Raw genomic sequence first — 20,196 nt, 5'->3', positions numbered from 1 at the left:
ATACTTCACTGTAGCACCAAGCTGTCTGAGGTCAACACAGCTACGCATGCTCCTACTCTATCCCAGTCTATTCAAAGCCTCTCTATTTACACCCTTTCAAAAAAGTAGCACCAAGTACTACTTCACTGTAGCACCAAGCTGTCTGAGGTCAACACAGCTACGCATGCTCCTACTCTATCCCAGTCTATTCAAAGCCTCTCTATTTACACCCTTTCAAAAAAGTAGCACCAAGTACTACTTCACTGTAGCACCAAGCTGTCTGAGGTCAACACAGCTACGCATGCTCCTACTCTATCCCAGTCTATTCAAAGCCTCTCTGTTTACACCCTTTCAAATAAGTTATCATTTCACTCAATGCTTACAATAGTAGACCAAAATTGGTGATAAGAATTATTTAAAATTACATGACAATGACATTATTGACATAATTTATTAATTAATGATATTAATGACATTATTGGGGTCAATATTACAAAGGTTCTTAAATTTTTATCAGTACAGATACTCAAACTTACTTGATTATAACTTAAACAGCTTTTAAATCTACCTCTTTCGCCTCAATAACCTCTTTTGGTTCAAGTTGGGGTACAAGTTTCTGAAAATGCACACAATGAAATTGAAGAGCAATCACACGTAGACATTCAGGAAGAAACAAAAGTGTTTTTGCTTACTTTTAGACCAGTTTGTAGATAATATTCTATCTATCTACACATATTGACAGTCCCAAGAATTGAATGCAAGGTTTTACTATGCTCCCTTGCGGGATGGAAAATATTGGTTTTATTACATTTCCTCCCAAAATCTCAAATAAATTTGGTAGATTATGAAAAATTAATCGCTATTGTTCTTGGATGAAACGGCCTTACTTCATTTACAAACGATCCAAATTACTTGCCAAATAAAACTGGAAACGTGTCTTGAATGAACACAATTGAGGTCATATCCTGAATTTTTTGTGTGGGGGGGAGGGGTATACTTTTTTATTACATTTATGCGAGGCAGGCAAACATTTCGGGGGCCACCCCTCTGGATACGGCCTTGGACACAGTACATGACTTCATTAAAAGGTTTCTTTTCTAAGTTAAAGATATCTTGAAGCACGCTTTTAATTTTAGAAAGGCGATCAAGGACTCAATTGGCCTTATTTGTTAATACATAAGCCATTTTTTGGTTAGAAAGGACTTGAAATTAGCATTAAACGCATCTTGGTTATCTATGATACATCGATCTCATAGCGATGTATCATAGCATACCATTTTACACGGATTGCCATTTGAAATTCTAAAGCTCCCTTTCAAAATCTCTGAAGAAACATGCACACCTCTTAATAGTAGTTTTGTTAGGTTTCCACTTTTGTCCAACAAAAATATACTTTGGCAATGATCCATCAGTTCATCCCGATTACAAACAAAATAGAATGTACTTATATTAAATAAAAAGTATACGAAATTATGTAAGTTATAAAAAGAATACGCCTAACATATATCTTTTTTTCATATATCTTGATCGTCCCGTAAATTTTGCTGCGAATGTTGCTTGAGTGTTTAAGGTCTCGCAGAATTTTCCAGTCTATTATTTCTAGTCTATTTTCCAGCTTAAATATATTCTGGCATCTGTGCCCCTTCCCCAGCGTTGCCTATGTTTATTGTTTTATTTTTCTTCAATGGGAAAAAAAGAAAGTTTACTTCATTTTCTAAATTTTTAAATGAACATAGTTGTTAAATTTTAATCACCTTTGTATCCTTGAAGAATTGTTTTGAAATTTTTGAGCATGAAATAAGCAAATAAATAACTTTTGGTTAAAAAAAATGAAGCTTGTTTTCTTAATAAAAAGTTATTTTGCCATAAACTGGGATGTAAAATCTCAAAATCTCGTATTGGCTGCTTTGAGGAAAGTTTCGAAATAGCTGGTTTATTGAATTACAGTCAGCTATTTATAATTAGCACCTGCTAAAGTTTTTCCTTATGCAGTTGCCATGAACATAAAAAAAACAGCAGGAGAGCAAAATCAGAAATATTTTTCTAATGGAATTAAAAATAAAATTAGAAAATAAATAAAAATTAGAAATAAAAATATAAATAAAAAGTAGAACTAACTGACACTTCAGTTAGTTCAATAGTAGTCGAAGATTCTGAAAGTAGAAAGAACTTGTTCCTTTATTGATATTGTATTTTTTCATGCAACTCAGTGTGGATGTAACCCTGAATGATTGCACCTCTGAATGGGGAAAAAAAAGGCACCCCTGGTAATGATTAGTTTGTGTAAACTTCAACACTTCAAAAGAATTTAGTATAAAAGTAATTATTTTTTTATTTAGAATGGGTGTCGTCCTCAGCGGCAAATGTGGGGTTCTGCTACATCACAACCATAGCCACGGTGGCTCTTCGCATTCACATGCCGGGTCTTCTGATCTTCCTGATGATATGAACGTAAGGGCAGCTATGATCCATGTTCTTGGTGACCTTATTCAGAGTATAGGAGTACTGATTGCTGCCTTTGTTGTTAAGTACGAGGTATGATTAATGAACGTACACTCCTTTCTTTTGCCAGCATTTGCTGTAGTACCACCACACTTATTCAAACCAGGGCTAATTTTCCTGCCCTGTCAATTTAATATAATAATTAGCATATAAATATTTACTTTAAATAAAGTTTACAAGATGATATTTTTAATCTTTTGAACTAGCTATATTTTGAAACGGCTAAATAACTAGATTGTAAGCTACTTAATAATTTGATCAATAATCAATTCTTGGTTAATGAGTAATCATGACTTCAAAAAAAATTATTGAACAACTACCACTATAGTATCCAATTTATTTTCCCGTGTTTGTCAAGCTTGTCTTTGAGGAAACAATAATTTAACTCTTCGTAATTTTTTTCATCATTTAAGTTGGTTAGGTCGGAAGTGTGTTTCCATGATTTTGTTCATTTTGTAAGATAGAAGTTAGTATTTTTTATTTTGGTTTTTAAAATCTATTCAGGAACTAAGACATGTCCTCCTAATACAATTTTTTTGTGGTGAATTTAAAAACCTGTACTGATTCAAAAATGTAGTCGAAACATACATTTATATTAAAATAATATATATATTTGATTGTTTTAATAATCATGGTTGTATAGCGAACCATGGCCCATTGGAACCGAAAACTAAAAAAACGTGTTTGAAAAAAAAATGTTTAATAAGGAAGGTGATTCAGGCATGACAACTATTCTCCAGGTTATACTTGCCTAATGCAAATAACAAAAGGTCATATAACGAGGAATATTTTTCAGACATAGAGATTTAGACGAAATTAAATGAATATTTCGGCTCTATATCTAAGAAACCTCTCCAGAAAATTTACATTCAAATATGTGAAAATTAAAACTAAAACCAACAATAATAATAAAACAGTCAGCTAGGACTAGTTACTTGACTACGTTATTTACTTGAATATAATTAGTAAATACGACTTCAAATTGTTTGAAATCTGAAAAAAATAATTAGAACCTCTTGAAAATGGTGGCGGTTTAAAACAAAAAGCACACCATTCAAATTGCCATGGTGTAAAACCCGCATCCAGAGTTTAATTCCCAATCTTGAAAACCAGGAAAGTTTATAATTATGTTTAGTTTCCCTTATATATTTTCCTTTTTATTTGTAAAAACGAAACGTTTTGCTGTAAAAAGAATGTTTAAATAATGATAAAAGATATAATGATAAAATGAATAAAAGAATGAATAATGATAGAATAATGATAGAATAATGATAAAAAAGAAAGAATAATGATAAAAGAATGTTTAAGAATGATAAAATAATGCAATCAAACACCAATAGAAGGAGGTTGATTTATAAAGAACGACAAAAATCTTAATAGCCTCGTTGCGAAGTATAAAACGCAATTTGCTTTACGTTTTATGAATAAGTAAATAAATATATGTTTGATAGTAAAATAGCCAAAACTTTTTTTTTGTAAAAATAAAATCTTAAAAAGGGAAAGAATTGCTTCTTTTATTGATACTTTTTCAAACATACACTTAAATGAGGGTGTCTCTTACATCATTGTCTAGCACCAAAGAAAAACAGCGTAAAACTAACATAATATCAAGGGAACAGTCGAGGGGACCTCTGAAAGAGAAAAACTTTAAAAAAATAGAATACACTGAATAAAGCTCCAGGGACCTCTGAAAGAGGAAAAAAAAAATAACGAATACACTGAATAAAGCTGCAACGATGAAAGAGAAAAACAATAAACTAATTTTTTAACACACTGAATAAAACCTCAAGGACCTCTGAAAGAGAAAAATAATAAAAAAAAATTGGGAAAGTTTGACGAAATTCCCGAAAAAATATGGATCTAACACTATTTTGAATCCCCAAATCTTCACTTGAAAAATTCTACTGGTTCTAAAGATACAGCACTTGGTAGAACAATATATGCAGTGCTAAACACGAGGTAGCCACCCAATAAAAAAATTAATGATTTTTTTGTGATTTTTTGGTTGATTTAATGATTTTCTTCAATAATCTAGTGATTTATGTGCTGATTTAGAGATTTTTTTTGTGTAAAAAAAAATAAAATTCACTATAAAATATAGTATAAAAAATAGGCAATATAAAAAATCACTAGAAACATTGATAAAACACTAGGAGTGGCAACCCTGGATAAATAGCAAATTCTAATTTATGCCTCCGAACAAAAGAGAAGGAATTCGAGATGCACCAAGAAGATTATTTAGTGACCCATTTAAATTTTTATAAACCATTATAAAATTCAAGGAAAAAAATTGGCTATCTGGGGATATAAACTCGCTACTTTTCAAATTTACAGCTAGTTCAAAAAATTGAATCAACTCTAGATTCTGTAAGATTTACCAGTAGGATGCCTGTCTAATACTCATAAATGGTTTGATACAGATTATAGGCGCAACTAAAAAAAAAACAACAACTAAGGAACAGGTTAAACCGGATTTTATTTGCCATGCAAAACTACACATGAAGTAAAGCCAAAAAATACAATTATGTTCGACTTTGAAATTACTGGCAACCCCGTCATATTTTTACATATGATTTTTTTTTTTTATAGCAGAGGTAAAAAATAATGGGCAAGACCTTGGCATTATTTATTAGACATTAACAAAGAGTATTTCCTAGTTGCTTCATGTGGGTTCTCCCCTCCGTATTTCCCCTGTCCTTTTCAGGTAGAAACATTAAAGATAATTTTGAAAATTGTGATTTATAAATAGGAAACTGTGTTTAAGTACTAACTTTTAGTTATGGTTACATACAGCTTATCATAGTATTTGAAATTGTAGCACTATACTCCATTACTTTTCTATTATTACCCAAAGCTAAAATAGATTAAAACTCAAACTTATTTATTCTCACGATCAAAATATAAAAGACTACTAAGCTGTCAGTTTGGTTTATGATTTTTATTACAGCCAAGTTGGAAAATTGCCGATCCAATTTGTACCTTCGTCTTCTCAGTCTTAGTCTTAATTACAACATACAGTCTTGTTAAAGAGTGTGGTCAGATATTAATGGAGGCTGTTCCTGAGTCATTTCCTGAAGCGGCTATTCGGATGTTTATCCTTTCTGTTCCTGGAGTCTTGGGGATACATGACTTGAACGTATGGTCTCTTACCCCTGAGAAGACCGTCTTGTCTGTTCATATCACTATTGGTAAGTAGATACTGAACGGGAAATTATTTTGATAACATTAAGATAAGATAATATTTATTCATCACGAAACACACATACAATATCACATTTTACTATTCCCCCAGAGGCTCTTTGGCCTGTAAAGAAGGGGGAAAATAAACGAGTCACTTATTGAGAGAAGAAAAAAAAAATTAAATAATCACTTACTTAAAGAGAGAAGAGCAAAAGTGAGAAGAAAAGAAAATATAAATACAAAATAAAAACTGTAGAAGACAAAACTAAATAGACTAATAGATTGAATAGACTAAATTAATTAAGTAGATCAGTAGATAAAATAGACTCCAATGAAATAATGAGAAAATATATATACATATACATACATACAAATTCATATATATATATATATATATATATATATATATATATATATATATATATATATATATCGCACATACACACATATAAAAAATAGATAAAATAATTTCTAAGAAGCCAAAGAATTTCTAATAATTTTTTTGAACAAGCCGAATGAGTGGCACCTTCGAGTAGAATAAGTTTAATAAGTTTAATTAAGAGTAGAATAAGTTTGTTTTACAGTATTGAAACATTATGTAAGCTGTAAAGAGACAACACCTAGGGAAACCATGTGTACTTCTTTTAAGGCTTAGTAGTGATACTTTTTTTCTTTTCTCTTGTTAGTTTCTTTTGCAATGTTTAGGACAGGAAATTAAACCTTTTCACATGTCATTTTACCAATACGACCTTTTTCCAAACAAATCTGGCTTGCAAAACTTCCCGCTGAGACTACATCTATCTGCTATTGACAGAAATAAGTTAAAGGATTACTTTTACATGGTGAATGCCATCAGAGTCGTGGAATCCGCCCCAGCCTTGTAAAGAACAAACTGGAGCCATTTTACCGAAAATTTAAAATTGTGCTTTGAAAAAAAGATAATGTCGAGTGAGGATGAAATGGCATTAAAGCTGATTCAAGAATAATAACTGCTATTTAAGGTAATTTTATTGGTAAAACTCCATTGCGATTTTTTTTTTTAGGATTTCAAAAAATGCTCTCAAACCTCTTAAGTATTGAAGTAAAATGTTATTTTGCATATAAGGTGATATAACACGTGGGTCCTTTGACAAGAACACATGTTTTAGAAAGTTTAAGAATAATATATGGGAAGGGGTATGTGATTTGCAGAACGTTCGATCTTTGAATCTCCAACCAGAAAAGGTTAAATTAAAGCGTTCTAGTATTATATGCATTTGAGCACTGCCTTAGTTGACCTCTTATAGCTAGAAAGGCCTTGTAACACCGCCTATAGAGCTAGTATTATTATAGTTGACCCCTGTTGCCTACTTTGAACTGGGGATCCTGCCCGAAGAGTTTAAGTGGTATATGGTGGTGTCTCACATTCGCTTCAGGCTATTTTAAAAATGTTGAGGCCCTGGCACTGCTGAGTGTAACGTCCTTTGGCTGTTACTTATCTTCTAATATTAAAAAACTTCTAATAGTCGTTACAACTTCTAATAATTAAAAAAAATTCTAAAATTAAATTTTTAATGATTTTTTTACTGACTAGTTTTGGGGATTTTTTTCTTCCATGGATTGAAAGTTCACATAATTTTGGTTTTCTATATGGTTGAAGAAAGCCATCCTGGTCCCTTTCATGTGAATGTTTCTGAATATACAAGTTCCGTCAATTTATTGTATAATCTTTTCATGTTATATTTTGCTGTAACCGTTTCTTTGTTTAAATAAACTTATTTCAAGGTCAATTATTAAAAAAGGCTCTGTGCAGTTACCTCAATGAAAAAAGAACGTCACGAGCTAATAAAATATATCATATTAATGGAGTTTATCTTAGTTGAAATTTTGTCTTAATTAAGAGGCCCTGTAAACGTGCCTGTAAAGAGGCCTATAGAGTTTTATGCAGATTTGCGAAATAGAATTTTTGCGGATCTAGTCAAAAAATTTCATTTCGAATTTTCTTACGGTTTTAAGTTGTAAGCCGTTCATGAATAAAAAGTTTGTTTATCTATTTTTTCAAAGTTTTTCAACAGACAAATTTTCAGGCTAACTAATAGTTTTTCATTTTTTTTGTTTTTTTTTTGCGAATTGGTCCGCTTGGCCCAAAGACTTTCAAATATTAGCTGCAAGCCAATCGAAAACAAAACAGGCCGCGTTTTGAGGGGAAACTATTTTTTCCATTTCTTTACTTCATCGTGGCGAAGTACATGGAGTATTTGGTGTGCTCCATGGCTCTAGGACCAAAAGATATGAGTTTCAAGCTGATTGGGGAAACATTTAATTTTTTTTAGGATATCATGATGCTGGACGACTAGCCCGGCAAAACTTAACTTCTCCAAAATTATAAATCCCCCCAAATTGCCCAGTAGAAATATCAATGACAATTAACTTTTCAAAACTAGGGCTGATCAAACATTTTGACCAAATGTTAAAATTGTTCCCAACATTTAAATTATAGTTCAACATTTTAGTTTTTAAGCTGTAAAACTAAGTAAACTTTAAAACATTCTAAGATTTATAAAACAACGTCAATTAATTAATTTAAAAAGAAATACAAAAAAAATGCTTTCCTAAAAAATTCTACTCCAGCAAAAACAAAGAGCCATATTAAACCCAAAACGAGTAGGAAAAAAGTTCCATAATATCCAAACTTAAAACGAATAGAAATTGCTATGCATAAATAAATGAAACTGGAAAATGACGGACATTAAAATAAATAGTAACATCAAATAATGATAGCATGCACTGCTATTGACTGACGAGTGAAACCTAAAACAAACAGATACTGAAATGAGTACCCCTCCCCTATTATTGCCAAAATGTGTTGTGAGATCAGAGATACAAACTTGTTGGCTCCCAGAACCCTTCCCTCTAAGCGAAAAACATGATTTCTCGCCCAACACTCCATAAGCTACAGCTCTATCCCCACAAGCTTTTGCGTTAGTTTACTGATATGTCATTTTGAGAACCTGAATGAATGGTTTCCTCTGGTCGACCTCGGTTCTTTCTGTTAATTCAAACTTTAAAATCAATTTAATTTCCAACATCCTTTGAAAGTTTCAAATTGCTCCCCCAATCTGTTTCAAGGGCAATGTTGATCACTTGGGTATGCATGGTTTCTTATTGTCTACGTCTCCACTTCACAGGGAATACATTGTAGTCCAATTTGGACTCAATGTGTATAAAAATCTCAAACAGATTGGATACCCAAATCTCCACACCCTTCCCCTCTGCCGATTCCCCTGATGTCAGGATTTTCGGTTTGCTGCCTTTCCCCCCCCCCTCCAACACTCACTAAGGGTTTCAGCTTTATCTTTAACGCTGTTTCTAGGAAATAGCAGATGCATAGTTTTGATCACCTGGCAACATAAAGAGTCGTATGATGTACTTCACTACTTGACCTTGAATATATATATATATATATATATATATATATATATATATATATATATATATATATATATATATATATATATATATATATATATATATATATATATATATATATATATATATATTGGTCCTGTAGAGGCTTATGGTGCTAAAACGTCTAGGTGCATCGATGAAATATTTTTAACTCCTCCTCCTCTGCCCCTAACTTTTGTCCAAATTTGAAGTCCACTTGGCCTCTCAAGATTTTGGGTATATCCTGTTGTGATAACCTGCCAACGCATATTGTATTTTGTTTTACCTCACCACTTAACCTTGCATAGAATGAAGTCCAATAGGAGTTTTCAATGCAAATTATTGTGGTGGATCGGAGTTAAAAATTTTTTGCATCCTCCCCTCCTCCAACATGAGATTTAAAATCCACAGGCATCCTTCCTTAATTCTTTTCTCTGCTCACCAGTACCTCAATTATTTAATTCAACCCCCAAGTTCTTCGAGACATATTGCAGGTACATTATTTCGATGACCCGAATAAACATCATGTCTTTTAATTTGTCTGTGCTCCCTCCCCCCAGTTAAATCTCAAAGCCACTTGACCCCCCCCCCCCTCCCCTCAACAATAGTTGCAAGTCAATTTGCAGGATAGATGATGACAGGGGGTTGATTATGTTCCTTTCACTTTCATATCTTAAAAAGGGTACTAGAACTTTCAGTTAACTAGTTGAACGAGTCCTCCCCCCTATTCGAATGTTGTATAATCACTCCTTCTTTACGAGGGGACCAGGTGAAAAAAATAATGTTGTATTGAAGGCACATGGCTCTTTATTAGATTGTTTGTACTTGTAGAGTGTCAAAGGCTTAATTAAACCTTTAATTTAAGCTATTATTTATGTTCAAACAGTTTGTTGTGACAAACTATTAGTAAGGAGCAACTTGGCCCAATAGTAACTGAAACTCTAAAAAACGGAATTTTGATAGCAACAGATAAATACAAAGAATGGCTTTTTATGCTAACCCATCAATTTTTCAAAATGAGGGGGGGCACCCCAAAAGTCACGGGATCTTAATGAAAATTGCGCTTTCATATTGAGCGTATCAGAGAACCCATCTCTAGTGTTTTCCAGCTCCAATCTGAAAAAATAGGTAATTTTGAAATTTTTGCCAGAAGAAAGAGAGATGTTTCTTTTCAGGGGTGATCATATCGAAGTAATGGATCTAGAACATCGAAAGAGGGCTCGATTAGACGGAAATAAAAAGTTATACTGCCCTGTTTAAGTGACCAAAAAATTGAAGGGAAACTAGCGCCCCTCCCACGGCCTTTTCTCCCCAAAGCCGTCCAATCAAAAATTTTAATTTCTTCAGCATACTGGAAAAGTCCAATAAATATGCCAAGCACCCGGGAAATGGGCTGTAAATTAGGAAATTTGCCCGTTCTTTATATATAATAACCCATTTGTTATTGGGAAGCATACACAGGTGAGGAGGAATTTTCTACGGGTACAGTTTATTGGTGGGGGAGGAAGTTTCTCGAGATAGGCTTTCCAAGGGAAATTTGAATTGGAGGAATATCCTAGTATTCATGTACGAAATTCGTTTTATATATCTTACTTTTTCTTTGGTGACTTAATTTTACATGTGTAGATGTTCTGACGGAATTGTAGGGGGAAATTTTCAGTGGGATTAGAATTCTCTTGAAGATTTCACTGTGGAGAGTGGAGGGGGCATTCCTTATCAGAAATTTTCTGTGGGGAATTATCACTTGGTGAAATTCTCCACGTTTAACTTTTTGCGGGATAAACTTTCCATTGGGGGGGGGGGAGACGGGTTTACAGTAAAAATATTTTACAAATGAAGGATTTCTGGCAGACTTGAGAAAAAGATCAGAAATAAAATAAATAAACCGTCTTTTTCAAATAAAAGTATGCTAAAAAGAGTTCTTTCAGGCAGAATCGTCACTTACTTATGCCCTCCTACACTTAAGGGCGCATAGGTCATCGATGGTTGACCTCTAACTTGGCCGATCTTATGCCAAAGACCAAAGTTCATTCAGCGTGGTTCTGACACTCGTTGCCTCTTTCTCCAGGGATCGACCAAGTGTGCTGCGATGTCTTTCACTTCTTCAAATGGTGGATGGGGTTCAACACCATGCGTCGTGTGGGAGGTGTCCTTCGCTCATGTGGGTCAAACGCCCCCAGCACTTCCATCTTCTCATTCTGATCTCGTCGGTCACGAGTGGCTGTTCGGTATCTGCGCTTATTTGGGCATTCGCTACTCTGTCGGTCCAATGTATCGCAAGGATTTTACGTAGACCTTTGTTCTTGAAGCCGAGCAGTCTTCTCCGCACTCTTTGAAAGGGTCCAAGACCCGCATCTATGCAAAACTACAGAGAGTACGTTACTCCTAAACAATCGCAATTTCAACTTCTGATAGTAGTTTCTACATCTCCAAATATTTTTCAGCTGAGAGAATTCTCCACTTGCATACGCTATGCCTATCACAGTTCTCATCTTGGGTCACTGTACTACCGGAGCAAATAAATTCTCTGACATCTTCTATATCACTGCCTTCGTATCGAATGTCAGCTATAAAGGTCGTCCCAACTCCGTTTGACATACTTTTCATTTTATCAACATTAATCTTCAGGCCCAAAGGGACAGCTTTCGTTGCTAGTTCATTCAGATTATATTAAATGTCCTCTTGGCAGTGAGCCGTGGGATCAATATCGTCAGCGAAATTGCAGTCGAAGAATCCTCAGCAAGAAATTATCTGGGGGAATTCGTAGTTTATTCAATTTTATTCAATCAAGAACGGACGGCACTTTGGCCTTTTCAGAGGTTTGAAAAGTGGCAACATCACACTGATTTATGGTAAAAAAAAAGAAAAAAAAACCATTTATCACAGTTCATTTACTTGAACTTTTTTAATTGACCTTCTTTATCAGTATTTTCGCATTTTATATCTATGCCTTTAAAACGCACAAGAAAAAACAATTTTAAGGCTTCTGTTTAGTTTTCAGTAAATCGTCTTTCTTTTTGATAGATTGAAGGGTTGCACCCTGTTTTTTGGTAATTTGCGATCGTTTCAAGTTGGTTTAATGGCTTTTTAAATATCTGATTGTTTTAATTTAATATATTAATTCCTCGTAATTGTTCTTTTTTGGTCCTGAATTCGCTCTTGACTTCCCATGGAATATTTTTTTGATATTCAAATATGGAAATAGGTAGAGCACTCTTTAACGTCTCTTAAAGGACTAAGAAGTTTATTTATATTATTTAATTCTCAAGAAACGACAGGGAGGGGGGGTAGTAAATGAAGCTATTAATAGGGTAGAATCAAAAAGGGGCTTGTACAGTTATGTTGACTTGGGGTGGTTTGATTATGTCAGACTTGTTCATAATGGTAATGGCAGCAGTAGTTTCAGCAGGAGAAATTTGATGAAGCCTTCTATCGCCTCAACTTAAGATATTGCAGAAGTCGACAATCTCGAACAAATGATAAAACAGGAAGTTAAGAAACATCTTATGCACTTAACTTGACACTGTTGTGTAAAGTCTGTTTAATGCCTGTAATGCCTGTAATGCCTGTTTAATGCCTGTAATGCCTGTAATGCCTGTAATGCCTGTAATGCCTTTTTAATGCCTGTAATGCCTGTTTAATGCCTGTAATGTCTGTTTAATGCCTGTAAAGTCTGTTTAATGATATATAATTGTCAAATTTTTGCATGCTTAGTAGAATTTTATTATTTTGCAGATGCAGGGGCCAGTCATGGTGAAATTTTATCATCTGTATGTCAAGTCTTGAAAGGAGACTATAAATTGCACCATGTGACAGTACAGATTGAAAGATATGCTATTGAACATTAAGAGTCGCCCATCTGAAGATTAGGCTGTGGTTTGAAATAATGTTTCTGAAAAAGGGAAGAAGGAACAGTGCCCATCAAACATATTTTGGAAACCTAAAATGTCAGTTCCATTAAACTTCCGTGCTACAAGTGTTGAAAGAAATGGGAGATTGAATAAAAGGAAATCTCTTGTGTTTTAACAGGCGTAATTAAAAACTGTTGGTGCTACAGACAGCCCAAGCGTTCAAAACAAGCTTAATTTAACGTAAATTTGGTTCTACATTTTGAATTTTGTTGAAGCTCAAACTAACAAGATAGTAAACCTATAAAAAGATGTAAAGGTACCAGAACGAAACTTGAGTTTCTAAATGAATTTCTAGTTGTCCTAGCATTTAAAACTAAACTTCATTTCCTAGTACAACTGGATTTTTATCGCCATATATTCAGTTATTGTATAAATAAAAATTTAAAAAACCAAGGAAAACAGGGTTTAAGCAAAGTTACTTTGGTTATAGACATTGTTGCCACTTCACTGAATAAAATTCAGTGTTTTACCGGTAAAAAGGTTATACCAGACGGTGATTAGTTCTACATCCAAAAATACTCTTGTTTGCTTTACGCTATTTACCTCTTATTTATATATTTTCATGTCAGATGATTTATTATGGATTTCATTTCATTTCAGATGATTTATCTAAGAAATTTTCTTTGAGTTGTATAGGAAATGAAGTTTTGCTTAAGAAATTTTTAGAAATTGTGAAGCATGAAACTCCAGCTGATGTAGTTGTTAGCTCATTGCAGAATTTTTTCCCGATAGTTTTTTCTTTGTGACTTCCATTCACAGCTTAGATACCAATATACAGTTATGAAAACTCCTATCTTGCCGATGAGAAGCTTTTGGTAGAGAGCTCTGAACTTGGCGCCTCCTCCAAGCCAGCGCTCCGACGCGTAGATCGTACTACAACACCATAGGCGGGAACGCAATTTTTTTTTGTTGCATACACAGCTTAGATACCAATATTGGTATCTAAGCTGTGCTGCTAGTTTCCTGTCTCCAGCCGCTAGTATCGCTACCGCGTACTGTCTCCCAAAAATAAATCGAGCTTTCATAACTGTATTGGTATCTAAGCTGTGCTTCCAATGGTCTTTGATGATGATTATGGATAATAAACACAATGAAGCATCAGAAGGTTTTCGCACATTTAATTATTAGTGGACGTAATTAATTAATAACAGCAATAGTAAGTAATAATGTCAATCAATACAAAATACACATAAGTCATACTGCCTATAATGCTATAGTTAATCCTGCAACATCAGAGAACAAACTTAAAATTGGTCCGCTACATTCTATAATAAACTGCATTATATTATATAATAAAGCCCAAGTGACAAACGATATCTTGAGCAAAATTCGTGCCTTCTTTCTGAGCAGACGTAATGCACGACAGGGAATACAAACATGGAAGAATGATATAATCCCCGTTTGTTGATTTTGCCAACGAGAAAGCTAAAGTATCTTCAGCTTCTCAGTTCCATTTTAACCATAGTTAGAATCTATTAATGATCTTCCATTATGTTGAAAGACCAGAAAAATAAATAAATATAATATCTGTCCTCTTATGAACTGGATGATGAATCGCTTAAATCCTCAAAATGAACGATACTCTTTTGTGGAAATTGACAATGCATCTTGTTGGGTATGAACAGAATTTTGAAGGTTTATATGAATATCTTTTTAAAATCAACTTTCTTTTTGTTTCTTTTCTTTTGGTTAAATTATCGACTATGTCCTAGAATGACTGAACAGGTTAAGTTAGGCTGGGATGAGGTTAACCCAAATGCCTTCAACTGTTATTGATTTCATTGGGGATTACATCGGGGGTACAAACAGAATGGGATTACGTGGGATCAACAGAAGTGTGTTGAGAAGTGTGTTGAATGTAATAAGTTTATCGTAGTAGCTATAGATCTTTACCAGAAACTTATAAGTTTTTTGAGTGGTACTATTGAATCCTGGCTTAAAACTTTTATTGGAAAAACTCTAACTTAATGTTGCCGAATCTGTTGCATAGCAAATGAACTCATGGCAATCACAATCTGCAACATTCCACAAGTTGCGCAAATAACCAATTTATCATTTCTTAGCATAGATGGTTTTTGAAGGTTTGTCTTTTCATGTGTATATTAATGGGGAAATTTGACTTGGTATGAACGCACATTAAAGTTTTGTTCTTAATTTAATTTTCTGTAACATGCCTTTGCATTTCTATTTGAGAAGTGACACTATCTAGCTCAAGTACTTATGGTAGTTTCTTATTGATAGAACCTTTTAGTAATTGCAAGTTTTTTAAAAATAATGTTAGATTTGCTTTCTCTGCTGTTTTATTTGTATTTAATCTTATGTAAATATATATATATATAATATATTATATAAATATATAATGCTATAATGTAATATTATTTACTGGCTTTTGAAAAGCTTGAGTTGGTATTGGAAACCAACAATTTTTTGTCTACTACTACTGCTAGCAGCCCACTGCAAGACCAAGCTGCTTGAGGCCAACACAGCTATGCATGGTCATCCTTTCGTCCCAATCTATTCAAAGTTCCCCTCTTCACTTCTTCCCAACAAGTTTGAATTTTCTTTAAATTCTTTTACCACCATATTCGGGGACGACTTGATCTTCGATTAGCCCATGATGGATGGCTGAAAAGGATGGTCATTCATCATCCATAAGATATGCACCCGCCATCTCAATGTGTCTCTCAGTATAGCCTTAGAATGTGATATAGAACATTTTTTGTACAACTTACTGTTTGAAATGCGGTCAGTCAAACGGGTATCCAAAACTGTCCGTGAACAGTTTCTCTAGGAGACACCTAACAAATCCTACTCTATCTCCATCTCCAATTTTTAACTCCATAAAACGCTGTTTTTTCTTTTTATGTTGTAGCTTAGTCATTTTTTGGAATTGTGTTTGATATTTAAAAAATAAATTATGATTTACATGTTCATATTTTCAGTACAATAATATAAGATTTTGTTTTGTTTTCTAATATTTGATATTTTTTATCCAAATATTAGGCAACCTAAGCATAAAACTGATTTTTTTTTTTATATATTTCACATAATTATGTTGAAAAATTGGTAAGCTGTAGCCAGAGGCGGTTTAAGAGGAGTAACCGTTATAATCATTTGTTCATTATTGAAATTTATTTTTAGTATAATAAAGTAGAGGGCGAAATTAATTAAAAGAAACTAATAAATTATCGGTTAATTAATCAAATACAATGACAATTAAATCATTATTCAATCAATGAAATAAATTTGAAAAATGAATTATTAACTAATTGAAAATAATTTTATTAATAGACGTAAATTTTGCAAAAATTTGGTCTCAAAATTCGTTGGGAAACAGGGTGGGGGGGGGGGGGTATTCAGGATTTTTTTCACGGGTTCAGGAGGGGCCAAAACCACCACTGGCTGTAGCGAGTTTAATCACTATTGAAAATGTGTAATGGGTCTGTTTATAAATACGAGGATCTGAAATTATGCTTTACAAATTTTTATACGAAACAAACTAGAAGCTTTTGTTAGGTAGCTTAAGGTTTATGTTTCCTGTGCGAATTCTGCTTTTTATTGTCTGGTGGTCAAATCATCAAAGAAATGTATGAAAAAAAATTCTACGATCGCTCCATAGGTGATACCAAATATATTTATCTACAAAAGTCGATTTTTTAAATTGAGTTTAAATTGTATTTTCTATTAAATATATGTCGATAATTGGTTTAAAATCGTTGAACAAAGGACATTATTCCTATTTATAAGCGAATTTGAAACAAAAAGGGCAAGTAATGTAATAATTCTCACTCTTTGGATCTAAGACAAATCTAATAAATATAAAGTCTTTTATATTCATTATCGATTTATGGATACTGAATATATATTCATTTTCCTACACTACCGTAAATATATTTGCTATATATCTAACAGTGCTTACTAACTTTTTAGAAAAATTATTATAATTGGTCTTGGTCATATGCTCCTCCTAAGCTTGTTGTAAATAATTTTAGAGATGAGAATAGCTAAGCCTTACAAGATGAGAAAAAACTAAAAAAAAAGAAACACGAGGATATATACAGCCAGTTAAAATTAAAATACAAAAAATACATCTTGGCCTTGACCCCCGCTTAACCCTCCTCAATACAAAATAGAAAAAAATAAAAGGGTGTAAAAAAACAACCACTAACATAAATAAAAATAAACCGTAAAAAACAACTACTAAGAATAAACATTCTTCATGTAAAGGTGAATGGATAACTGAATAAAAAATGTTGAATTTTCAACAATTGACTTTTCTATTCAGTATCCTGTATTCATGAATGCGGGTGGTAACTTCGAGTACTTGCACATAAAATATCAGATATCATACCTGAATTGTGCCAATGAAAAAATCAAAACTCAGCCTGAGTTGACTGTGGAGGCTTCCATTCGATAATTCACCACGGCTGGCGCTCTTTTCCCAATCGCACGAAGGAAATATCAAAGACCTTTCATTGATATGTGGTTTTCATAGTATTTCTATTGAACTGGGTTTGTTGAAACTTGGAGAAGGGGACTGGGAAAAACGGAACTACAGTTACTGCTCTTCGGCTCTTGAAACCCTAGAAAAGCTCATCTTGTGCTGAAATAAAGGCAAAAACTATCCACCCTCTTCTGTATTTATTCTAGCAAACGAACTTGAAATTATCAGTATTTTAATTCAAACAAAAATTTTGAAACCTACAGAATACATAATTTTTTGTTCTTAAGTTACAACTACAAGCTTGTCGCAAAATCACTTTTTTTGGAGGGAATATATACCTTTGGGGCTTTGACAAGGTCTTTTTCTTCTTTTATGTTGTTTGCTCAGTTCTGTTTACACATTTGTTTTTATTATGAATGACTTTTCAAAGTGCATTTATCCACCATGTGTGGATAAATGCATTTATCCGCACATGTATTTATATAAAAACAATTATATCCAGCATTTATGTGTATATTCTTTTAATTTTCAGCCATGATTTTCGAAAAAAGCTTTCTATTTTGACATTTAATGGTTCAAATACTATACTCCTCGCCTCACTGGAAATTACTTTGCATTCGCTTAGTTTTACCAACAAGGTGGCGTATCAGTAGCTACAAGTTTGAAAAATAACAAATATATGCATATTCTCGCATATGAATATACTGGGGTTTCAATACATGCATGTTGTCGTTTTAAAGTAGAAAGTTTATTTAAAATTTTTTTTTTTAATTTTTGAAGAGACTGCTTTGAGGCAGTTTTTGGTAAGAGTTCTACGTTCAGTTTCTTTCGAGACATTGTGAAACTTAAAAAATTCTATTTAACTTATGGACTCCTTGGTAAGTTCTTAGACTGTTCCTTACACTCTTGTAATCTATCTTCCTTTCTTTTTTGTGGGGAACTGAATAATTTTGTTTTCAAATGCTGCCTCTTTTTCCTTTCTTTTTGACCATTCCATTGTAATCTAGTTTGTTATAGCAATTTAGCCTTGTATTCATCAATGTTATAATTAAAGATCGGTTGTTCCTTATGCACTGATTTCTTTGCCATGTTTCAAAATTGGCTTTATTATTTGGCCAGATTCAACCGACATCTTTGTAATTGTTTATAGTTCAATAACAATTATGTGTCCAACATCTACTATAGATTTATAATTTGTTTGGATGAAAAAGCACATTTTTGAAAGTTGCTACGTGGAGGATATTTCCCCAAACTAAATTGCTCAACTGATCATGTGAAAGTAATTTATGGGTCGTAAAAATATTTCAATAGGAGCCTATAAATAAGGCCTACAAATGCCTGTAAAGGATGGATTATTTCATTAAAGCCTTGTGAAAACTTTGGACATTATACAGAGCCTTGGGACTGATGGTGAATAGCACAAACGAATTAGAAGAGTTCGTATGTATGTTAAGTGATACTAATCAAACACAACAACCATTAATAAACTGCAGAATAGGTTGACGGAGTATTCTACTTTAATTTATTTTCTCTAAAATAATGAGGCTTTTTTTGGTTATTCCATAAGTTTTTGTGACGGAATATCTTGGGAGCGCCTTTAATGTTTTTATTTTTATTTATTTTTTGTTTTAATCAGCTCCTAATGGAAAATAACATTTTAAACTCATTTGTTCATTTTGCTCTTTGTAAAAAGTATCTAACATTTTTTTTTAGTTTTGAGAAGTATAGAACACACGAATCTAATTTCTTAACCTAGTAGTTAAGAAATTATAAAGCGATTTTAAAAAGTCGCTTTCTTATTAAAAAAAAGCGACTCATTTTTCCTTTGTAGCCAAAAAGGACATAAAAAAAAAAAAATACCAATCCGAAAAATGTCAATTTTGCAGCGAAGAAAACTGTAAAAAATCCCATAAACCTACCACGGAAAACAATATCTCTTGGAAGGAGGAAAAAAAAACTTTAAAATTCGTAGAAATAGATTTGGGATGCAATTGCTCAAGATCGATGCGTTGCTCACGAGGGATACTCTCCCCTTCAAATAAGTTTGTTCCATAAAATTACGGCTCGACTGGACCATGATTTTCCAATCAGTTGGAAAAGAATTGCCCAGTTGGAAAAAAACATTAGCTCTCATTTCACTTTATTAATTTGAATTACCAAGGACATTAAAATAAAAACATTTTGTAATCCCTGAACCCGTCTATCCATACCTGAGATCAGCGATTGTGTAGAGTTCATCTTTCGCAATTTTGAGAGTTATAGAGGAGTACTATTGGTAAAATTGAAGTTAAAATTCAGAAGATAAACCTACTCGGTGCTATTTAAAGATAGCAAAACTCATCAACTAGAAATTGACTTTCTCCTTTTTGATCGTTTCAAATGAACAGAAAGTTGTTGGGGTGAAACATTTTTTTTAAAGCTATAAAAAGGGCTGTTTGGCAATATAGACAGGTGATTCAGAGAATTGCATCGAACCGTAAACGAAAAGGACACGCAATTAAATCTGTGGTTAGAAGATAAGCAACAGTAAGAATCATAATAAACCCCTGGAGAATACAAATTCTATAAAATATATGGTTTTGAGAAGGATAAATATAAAGGAGGAATTAAAATCAGGCCAGTTTCTTAATTCAGTTGAAATTGCTGACTTGCCACCTCATGACTTTAAACTAAAACATAACACATTAATTATGCTATTGTGTAATTCTAGAATCACATATTTGCAAACCTGCAGCTTGCCTAGTGCCAAGGACT

At 33.1% G+C, this 20,196-nt stretch overlaps 1 protein-coding gene across 2 annotated transcripts in view; it reads left to right on the top strand.

Moving 5' to 3' along the window:
* Window positions 1-15,973, top strand: part of LOC136039451 (proton-coupled zinc antiporter SLC30A2-like) — a 51,997-nt gene extending 36,024 nt beyond the window's left edge. For both annotated transcript variants that reach the window (XM_065723209.1, XM_065723210.1), the window contains exons 6-8: window positions 2,319-2,514; window positions 5,429-5,669; window positions 12,823-15,973. In XM_065723209.1, the coding sequence (XP_065579281.1) occupies window positions 2,319-2,514; window positions 5,429-5,669; window positions 12,823-12,935 (550 nt within the window). In that variant the 3' untranslated portion in view covers window positions 12,936-15,973. The remainder of the gene's footprint in view (window positions 1-2,318; window positions 2,515-5,428; window positions 5,670-12,822) is intronic.
* Window positions 15,974-20,196: the final 4,223 nt, after the last annotated feature.

The sequence above is a fragment of the Artemia franciscana genome, chromosome 19 (assembly GCF_032884065.1).
Source record: "Artemia franciscana chromosome 19, ASM3288406v1, whole genome shotgun sequence".
NCBI classification, from domain to species: domain Eukaryota; kingdom Metazoa; phylum Arthropoda; class Branchiopoda; order Anostraca; family Artemiidae; genus Artemia; species Artemia franciscana.
Note: the sequence above shows the minus strand (reverse complement) of the source record. Positions and strands in the feature narration are given on the sequence as shown.